The sequence below is a fragment of the Haliotis rufescens genome, unplaced genomic scaffold (assembly GCF_023055435.1).
Source record: "Haliotis rufescens isolate VD_foot unplaced genomic scaffold, xgHalRufe1.0.p SCAF_5, whole genome shotgun sequence".
Classification (NCBI taxonomy): Eukaryota; Metazoa; Mollusca; class Gastropoda; order Lepetellida; family Haliotidae; genus Haliotis; species Haliotis rufescens.
The window spans coordinates 44,240,592-44,249,991 of NW_025964223.1; the positions used below are offsets into that span (position 1 = coordinate 44,240,592).

The following is a 9,400-nucleotide window of genomic DNA, read 5'->3' on the forward strand; positions in this document are numbered from 1 at the left end:
ACAGTTTCTCCCACTGTGATGTAACCGTATCGTCATCATTTTGTAACGTCATGAACAATGGATGGCGATTCAACGATGTACAAATTATTATAGTCGATCTTTTAACCGTCACTTGTTTATCTTCGATGTACCGTTATATGTGGTGGAGTGGGTATGGTATACACTGTCTCGGTGGGGTATGAAGGTTAAAACTACGGAATGGTATCTCAATGGGGAATCATTATATCACCAGCTTAAGTACGGATTAGTACAATCAGATACACACACACACATGCATGCACGAAGGTATCATCATCATCATCATCATCATCATCATCATCATTATTATTATTGTAAACGTACTCGATGTAATTAAGATATTTGTAAATCAGGCAAAACACTCTTTTTATATATCCAGTAGTGTTAAAAAACATAATGTTTCAATGCCTCTGTTTGTAAGAGAAAACATTGGTTGAGAGTTTTAAAACCATCAGTGTCGTTACGGACAGATACCAAGTCTTCCCTCATTCAGTTTATTCTTGCTTAATACTACAGTGAAAAATACAAACTATCTCATATGTGTATATATTTTTTTCAAGGTGAACTGTATTTCAATGGTTATACCTATATTAACAATCTTGCAAAGGTGACGAACCAAAACATTTCAATGTGGACCTATAAATCACGTGACTGCCACTGACGTCGAATATTGACTCGTCACGTGATCATTATTGTCACGTGATGAATACTGATCCGTGCGCTTGAAAACAAGATGGCGTCTGATACTACAGTTTGCAGCTAGGTTACTGTGATGAAAGACTTACTGTTTAAAGACTTAATAAACTTTAAACACATGCTAGTATACGTGTATATGGCCTCGGTGACCTTATCCATAGCACATCCGGTGGTTACAACAACAATCTTAGGTAATAGAGTCGTATCAGAAGTACCCGGATGAATCCCTTGAAAAAAGGCAAATTACCAGTTCCTTGTATGCAGTCACAGAGGTAATACCATAGGGTTCCAAATATGTATCTGAAACTTTCGGGAAACGTTCTTCGCACATTTACTGCCCAGGGTCTGCTCTTTCCGCAAATCCCACACCGTTTGGGGTTTTCGATATTGGTCTTGCGGTATATGTAAGGGGATAGACCGATGGACAGTTAAAAATCACCGAAACGTTTGATGTTTTTCGCAACATTAAATAGGTATATATTGAAGTTGGAAAACTTATTGAACGCCCCTCGTATCTAAATTGGTCGCAACGTTTCGACCACTATGCTACTTTCCGCACACACAAGAGTGAAGAATTGCGTAGATCGATGCTCATGATGTCAATCATTGTCAGGACCAGACTTGAACATGTACAGACATCCGTCATGTGGCTGGAATATTGCTTAGTGCAGCTTTAAACAGCTTTGAACAATATGTCTGTTATATCACGTGTCAACGTGATGTGGGAGGAAAGCCCGAAGTGGCGCAGGTCCTAGACGACCCACATAAGAATGGGATTCGCAAGGTTGCATAATTAATGTGTCTACAGTCCTATGACTAATTCCAGTGTGACAAGGAACTGAAATAATGTTCAAAGCGGCGTTAAAAGCAACTTACTCACTCTTTGCACATGGGCAAATCTGAACCAGGACTACTGGGTTTCCTCACAAGCGAACAAGCATCTAACTGTGTGTCATAGAACGTTGCCAAGGACTGGACAGACCTGGCTGGTGTTTTCAATATTGGCTTCTTTTTTATTTGCGGTTTCTCTTTGACAGTTTTAGCCTCCTTTCTGTCCCGGATGTGACGGGGGATGACAATGTCAGCAGCTTCATATGCAGGTCCAACAGCAGTAGCCATAGAATACACTTGTTCAGCATCTTCAGTTTCCTTTACAGTTTCGGGATTACTGAAACATTTTTGAAATGGAACAGCCTTTTGTTTGTGCTCAGTCTCTCCTATGCGAGACAACGGTAGCGTCGGGATGTCATATATCTGAGACGTACTTTCCTGTGGCGGCATTATGGTACCTAATGCATACACGAGATGATTGTCATCCTGATTTAGTTCATCGCCAAGAGATAGGTTATCCTCTTGAAATTCTAATCTGATCCCGGCATTGTTAAAATAATAGTTTTCATCTGTATCAAAATCGGCTTTTTCTTCATCGGAACTGTCGTAGTTCACGTCAGTTTCTGATGGCTGTGTGGCATGACCAGGTCTTTGTATCGTGGCTACGGAATAAATCTGTTGCGAGACCCTCGCAACGTCATATTCATTCCTCAATTGTGGTTGCACCTGTGCTGAACCAAGAATGTTGTACGTAGAACTTGCTGTCGTTGTAGATGGCAACACAGCTTCTTGACTTTTGGGAACGACAACCTCATATCGATGGTTGAGGACTTTAGGCTTAGGTTTGTGGTTCAGGTGGTTATAGCCATAGTTGGTATTGTCTTGGCTGGTATTCATCGTGTTGCTCGATTGGCGTCCTAAGGAGGAGGTATGATCATACACACCCGGGGCGTTACCAATGTGATCATATCTGTCTGTCCTTCTCTGGCCAGATGTTGGCCCGTTACTCTCGCCTGGGTCTTCCACGCTTGCATAGGCGTAGGCGTCGGCGTCGTCAAGGTCGAGCTCCACGCCGTATTCGCTGTGATACCTAGCAACGGGATTCCTGTAGAGTGTGCGTCGTTTCGGCACCAGCCGCGGCAGTTTTAATCCTCTGAAAAAACACATCGAATAGTTCACGTCTTATAATGGAGGTTGATTACAGAGATAGAAATCTCGTTTCGAAAAAGGACGATTCAAATATTTATCTCCGTAACAATGTTACATATTGTAAAGCTATTGTCCATTAACCAGTATTTTAATTCTATTAATGCGCTGGCGATACTGAACTTACACCATAGCAAGTAAAAATGACGCAAATATAGGTAATAATTATTTATCAAACATGGAACACTCCAGTCTGTTGATTTCACCATATTCTTATGATATCCCCATTAGGTACATGTATGTGGCTGCATTGAAAAATACTTCAGATACAACAATAGGAACAATACGAATCTGTCACAGAATGGTGTGGAATACATATTGTAACATAATTAATAACTTTCCGAATTTTCGAATCAAATGTGCATAATATCATTGCCCTTCTGTTATATATGTAAATGTCAAAGTGTAAAATGTGATTCATTTAGGAAATGTACAAAATGCCTAAATATTTCAGCCACTTCACAGACAGACTGACATATCTTTGGACGTATTGACAAAAGTATATTAAGAGTTCAAAGGGCTTAAAACATCCCAATAGACTTATTATCCTAGGAACAGAAGCAGAACAAAAACATATACATTTAATTTGTGTTTCGTTTAATCCTATCATTTTCAGTCACTAGGTGAAAAAACATGTTTGGAATTCATTATCATAATAAAATAAATAGACAGATGTTTCAGTCAATTCGTATTTTGTAATAAATTTTGGAAATGTGAGTCATTTTATACACTGACTGTAACATATATAAGTGTAACACAGTGGTCACCAGGGGACAAGGTTCTTGACTCATGAGGTTCCATTGTAATCCAAGTAGGTCATGCTTCTTTTAAGAGGCGACGTAAAATGTTTTTGCTTGTTTGTTTGTGTGTGTGTGTTGTTTAACGCCGCAATATTCAAGCTATATTCTTAATCTGATGGACAGGCTCTTTGGATAATAACCAGGATAATTATATGTCATCGCACCCAGATGGATAGGATCAATGTCATGCATGCAGTGACGTCTATATCTCGTACAGGTTCGATTATCAATGTGGCACCGATATCTTGCTGTATTGCTCTGTGTGGCAACACACAACATTCACTCACTCACTATGGATACGTACCTGAACCACATGCAGTACATGAGTAGAACGACAACACACAACATTCACTCACTCACTCACTATGGATAAGTACCTGAACCACATGCAGTACATGAGTAGAACGACAACACACAACATTCACTCACTCACTCACTATGGATACGTACCTGAACCACATGCAGTACATGAGTAGAACGACAACACACAACATTCACTCACTCACTCACTATGGATACGTACCTGAACCACATGCAGTACATGAGTAGAACGACAACACACACCGCCGCAACGATTGCTACAGCGCCCTGGACGGCGGCTCCACCTGCAAATTAGAAAACGTTAAGTTACTTTTTAAATAATATATGCTCGACAATATGTTTCTGTTTACTTTACAATGGAGGAAGTATCACGCAGAAAATGTAGTGATTTTACAATATATCAAAAACAAATTAAATTATTAAGCTGAAAGCAGTTATGCGGTGTTTAAAGTCATCTTCCCGAGATATTAAAATAGAAAGGTAATTCGAACCAGATACGAACCAGATACTGGTTTCTCACATACGTGCTATGTGTACAGCCCGTTTGTTATGACCTTTAGTCATGGTATTCACAAATTTGGGGTGCCGCGTCCGTGGTCTTGTGGTAGAGCGTCCGCCCGGAGAGCGGAAGGTCCGGGGTTCGCTCCCCGGCCGCGTCATACCAAAAGACGTTAAAAGATGGTACTTGTTGTTACCCTGTCTGGCGCTCGGCATTAAGGGGCTCAAACAAGGACTGGTCGGCTCGGAGTCAGTATACTGTGTCTGAGTGGGGTATTCATGTTAAACTGCGGCATGGTATCTCAGTGAGCTAGCACTATAAATCAGCATCAGTCCGGACAAGTACAAGCAGCCACACACACACACGTGCATGCACGTCGCTATATAAGTGCAATAGTCTTGGACGCGACGTTAAACCCAATTTCACCTCACCTCACCTCACAAATAGGGAACAAGGAAGCTTTCATAGGATCGGTTAAAATAAATGAGATGCATGAACCGAAACTTGTTCATGGCATTCTAAATGTATCTATTCAAAATCAGAACTAAATGTAATGTCAGCATTATATAACCGATTAGAGTTAAATGTGCCGTTTTAATAAGCATTGATGTGATCAAAAGTCAAATCTCTCTTAAAAACTGCTATAAATCTCTAATTGGGAATGGCAATAACCAGATAATTTATTAACAGGGATTAGAGTTCATTGTGCCATTTTAATGTGTATTGACCGAATCAAAAATCAAATCTCTCTTCAACATTGCTGTAAATAGTATAGTAACCGAGTATGACAATAACCAGATATTTACCAAAACCTTTTCACCGAACAAAATTAGAACCACTCAGAATAAATCTCCCACTGAATCAATACACAACCGAAGTTCAACACCACTACTCCTTGAATCATCAAAGCAGAGGAGACTTGTGAATTAATGTGCTTCTAAAATGTTTTGTTTATATATATCATGATCACAGTTAGTTTTGTTTTAGCACTATAAAATCGTTAAACCCCATTTCAGCTCACCTCACTTCTTTGAGTAAAAGACTCCGATATGAAATAATTCATCTCACCTGTGGTTGCAGCTACCCTGAGAGGGAACATCATGAGCGAGGTAACACCTACACGGTATATACACTACATCACAGCGGTTTCTGGCGGGTATACATTGAGTAAACGTGTAATGAAACCGTAACTTATGTTACTGGGCACATTGTTAAAGGCGGAAACAAAAATGTTCGTAGCAATTTCTTGTTTCGAATTGTTCTTTAAACTTCCTTGTATAAACTGCGTCCCCGTTAACGCTGATACAACGTCAAGTAAATGTAAATGAAGTGGTTTCAGTACATTCGGGATGTATAAATGAATATAATTTAAGTTAACGCAGACTTAATACATATGAACGCCGATTGCCATTCACTTATTTAATTATTATATTTTAATAACTGCCATTTAATGCTAGCTTATCGGGTGATTTTTGCATTATATTCCCTTTCAGACTTTGAAATGTTTTGGGTATGCTTGTATTGGTCTTTATAGCTGGTGGCGGAAATAAGAATTAATATACAATAATTATAATCAAGGGAACACCTTTTCGCGGAATTACGGTATGCTGTACAGGGATCCAGAAGGTTTGCACATACAGGCTGTGTTACAACGTGGCCACGTTCATGAATCCTCAATACAACACGATAATGTTTTTTACCATCTTCTAATCATGATAGTCATGTGGTAACATCCTCTTTCATACGTGGTTTTATAGGAAAGGTGTCAAAACAGTCCTGCAACATCAATAATGATGTCACAGCAAGTGTTGATGAGTTTCTGGCACTTTATAGTCAGGCATATGCAATTACACGTTTAAAAACGTGTACTTCAAGTGTACTACACGAGAAATAGGTTCCCAAATGAGTGGACCGCCTCCGTGGTCTAGTGGTAGAGCGTCCGCCCGGAGAGCGGAAGATTCAGGGTTTCGATCCCCAGCCGCGTCATACCAAAAGACGTTTAAAGATGGTACTTACCCTGTCTGGCGCTCGGCATTAAGGGGCTAAAGCAAGGACTGGTCGGCTCGGACTCAGTATACTGTGTCTGAGTGGGGTATTCGTGTTAAACTGCGGCATGGTATGTCAGTGAGCTAGCACTATAAATCGGTACCAGTCCGGACTAGTACAAGCAGCCACACACACACGTACATGCACCTCGCTATATAAGTACAATAATCTTGGACGCGACGTTAAACCCCATTTCACCTCACCTCACCACCCATATGAGTGACTGAGTGAGTAAGTAGGGTTTTACGGCGTTCTTAGCAATATTCCAGCAATATTCCAGCAATATCACGGCGGGGGACACCAGAAACGGGCTTCACACATTGTATTCCCATATGAAGCACGAGTGTCTCCGTGATGGGTTTCAGCAATTTGGAGCAATTGGCAGTAGTGACGTTCTACCAGAAAGATTTGTGTTTTGTGTTTGTTTGTTTCTTTGTGTTTTGTTTAGCGCTACACTAATCAATATTCCATTAATATGTGATTGTTGTCTGGAACAATCAAGAAACCCGTGAACCAACTGACCGACCAGATCCATTTATTCACCTCTTTCGACAAGTACCAGCGACTGCTTATCTCACCAGGAATCCCAACAGACCAAGGTAGGGTGAACACAGGAAACTACTTTAGAAATAATGATAGATTAATGAAATACACAAATGACCTTCATTACACAACGTTGAAACGATTGACTGGACCGTTAAAACATGATACACAGACCCTCGGTCAGGAAGACGCTCCAATGTGATAAATCCTGATATGAAAGCTGCTGTGAGAAGATGACAATGAATGCTTGATGGGCTGTGGCACAAGGTCCTGAATTTGAGGGTTCAGTGGGTAGGATGGATAACATCTTTCAGTGAGTGAGTGAGTATGGTTTTACGGCGCTTTTAGCAATATTCCAGCAATATCACAGCGGAGACACCAGGAATGGGCTTCACACATTGTACCCATGTGGGAAATCGAACCCGGGCCTTCAGCGTGACGAACGAACGCTTTGACCACTAGGCTACCCCACCGCCCCCGAAAACATCTTTCAACAACATCCAGATATGTATAAGGTGTCAGCAAGGTGGGTACCAGCAACCTTACTGTGCTAGATCCTCACACAGGATGCAATGCATCTAATATAAATGCATAATTATGGAGCTGTTTTTTATGTCTTCAGTTACACTCTTTTCATGCTTAGCCAACGTCAAAAAACATTCAAACAATATTTGTCTCCACTGACAACATGTAAGCTTGTCGTAAGTGGCGAATACAATGAATGACATTTTCAGATTGGGTTTGGTAGTCTAAGCGTACTCACTCGCTTACTCTCGCTCCCTCTCGGACACTCCTTTGCTCTTCAATCCGTCACTCATTCTGTCATTTCATCACTCATTCCTCCACTCACCCTTCACTAAGGTGGTTAATAGCGTACTCCCTCGCTCCCACTCCCTCCCTCATTCACTTACTCATTACCTCACTCACTCCTTTATCACTCATTGCTCCACTCTTCGCACAATCATGCCTTTACTCATCCTTCATTCACTGACACCTTCACTCACTCCTTCACTCACCCCTTCATTCAATTCTTTCCTCCATCACCCCTTCCTTCACTCACTCCTACACTCCTTCACTCAATCACTCCTTTACTCACCACTTCATTTACTCACTCCTTCACTCTTCCCGTTATTCACGCTTTCACCCAGGGGCGGTCGGGAAGCCTAGTGGTTAAGGCGTACGGTCGTCACGCCGAAGACCCGGGTTCGATTTCCGACATGGGTACAATGTGTCAAGCCCATTTCTGGTGTCCCCCGCCGTGATATAGCTGGAATATTGCTAAAAGCGGCGTAAAACCGCACTCACTCACTCACTCACTTCTCACAGTTCTTGTTTAGAAGCTGGAAAGCTGGATGGAAAGCTGAATAGTGGCAGACTCACTCACTTCTTCACTCACTACTTCACCCACTCCTTCATTCACTCACTCATTCACTTACTCATTCACTCACTCCTTCACTCAACCCTTCACTCCTTCAGTCACTCACTCCTCAAACCACCCCTTCATGCACTCACTCCTTCAATCAGCCCTTCATTCTTTCACTCAATCACTCCTTCACTCACCTCCTTCACTCCCTCCTTTTCATACTTCACACACCCTTCACTCCAATCACTCCTTCACTCACCCCCTTCACTCCTTCCTTCTCATACGTCTTCACACACCCTTCACTCAATCACTCCTTCACTCCCCTCCTTCACTCCCTCCTTCTCATACGTCTTCACACACCCTTCACTCAATCACTCCTTCACTCACCTCCTTCACTCCCTCCTTCTCATACGTCTTCACACACCCTTCACTCAATCACTCCTTCACTCCCTCCTTCACTCCTTCCTTCTCATACGTCTTCACACACCCTTCACTCAATCACTCCTTCACTCACCTCCTTCACTCCCTCCTTCTCATACGTCTTCACACACCCTTCACTCCAATCACTCCTTCACTCACCTCCTTCACTCCTTCCTTCTCATACGTCTTCACACACCCTTCACTCCATCACTCCTTCACTCACCTCCTTCACTCCTTCCTTCTCATACGTCTTCATACACCCTTCACTCAATCACTCCTTCACTCATCTCCTGCACTCCCTCCTTCTCATACGTCTTCACACATCCTTCACTCAATCACTCCTTCACTCACCTCCTTCACTCCTTCCTTCTCATACGTCTTCACACACCCTTCACTCCAATCACTCCTTCACTCACCTCCTTCAGTCCCTCCTTCTCATACGTCTTCACACACCCTTCACTCCAATCACTCCTTCACTCACCTCCTTCACTCCTTCCTTCTCATACGTCTTCACACACCCTTCACTCCAATCACTCCTTCACTCACCTCCTTCACTCCTTCCTTCTTATACGTCTTCACACACCCTTCACTCCAATCACTCCTTCACTCACCTCCTTCACTCCCTCCTTCTCATACGTCTTCACACACCCTTCACTC

The 9,400-nt window shown here is 42.1% G+C and overlaps 1 protein-coding gene across 2 annotated transcripts; it reads right to left on the reverse strand.

Annotated features, from left to right (window-relative positions):
• Nucleotides 1–555: 555 nt before the first annotated feature.
• Nucleotides 556–5,572, reverse strand: LOC124139998. Of its 2 annotated transcripts, XM_046507321.2 has the most exons (3): nt 5,440–5,572; nt 4,075–4,156; nt 556–2,698 (listed from the first exon to the last, which is right to left on the reverse strand). In XM_046507321.2, exons 1-3 carry the CDS (start codon nt 5,471–5,473, stop codon nt 1,591–1,593), a joined length of 1,224 nt encoding a protein of 407 aa, XP_046363277.2. In that variant the 5' UTR covers nt 5,474–5,572; the 3' UTR covers nt 556–1,590. The 2 variants fall into 2 exon arrangements, with proteins under 2 accessions (XP_046363277.2, XP_046363278.2); XM_046507322.2 differs by lacking the exons at nt 4,075–4,156; nt 5,440–5,572 and adding an exon at nt 3,856–3,889.
• Nucleotides 5,573–9,400: the final 3,828 nt, after the last annotated feature.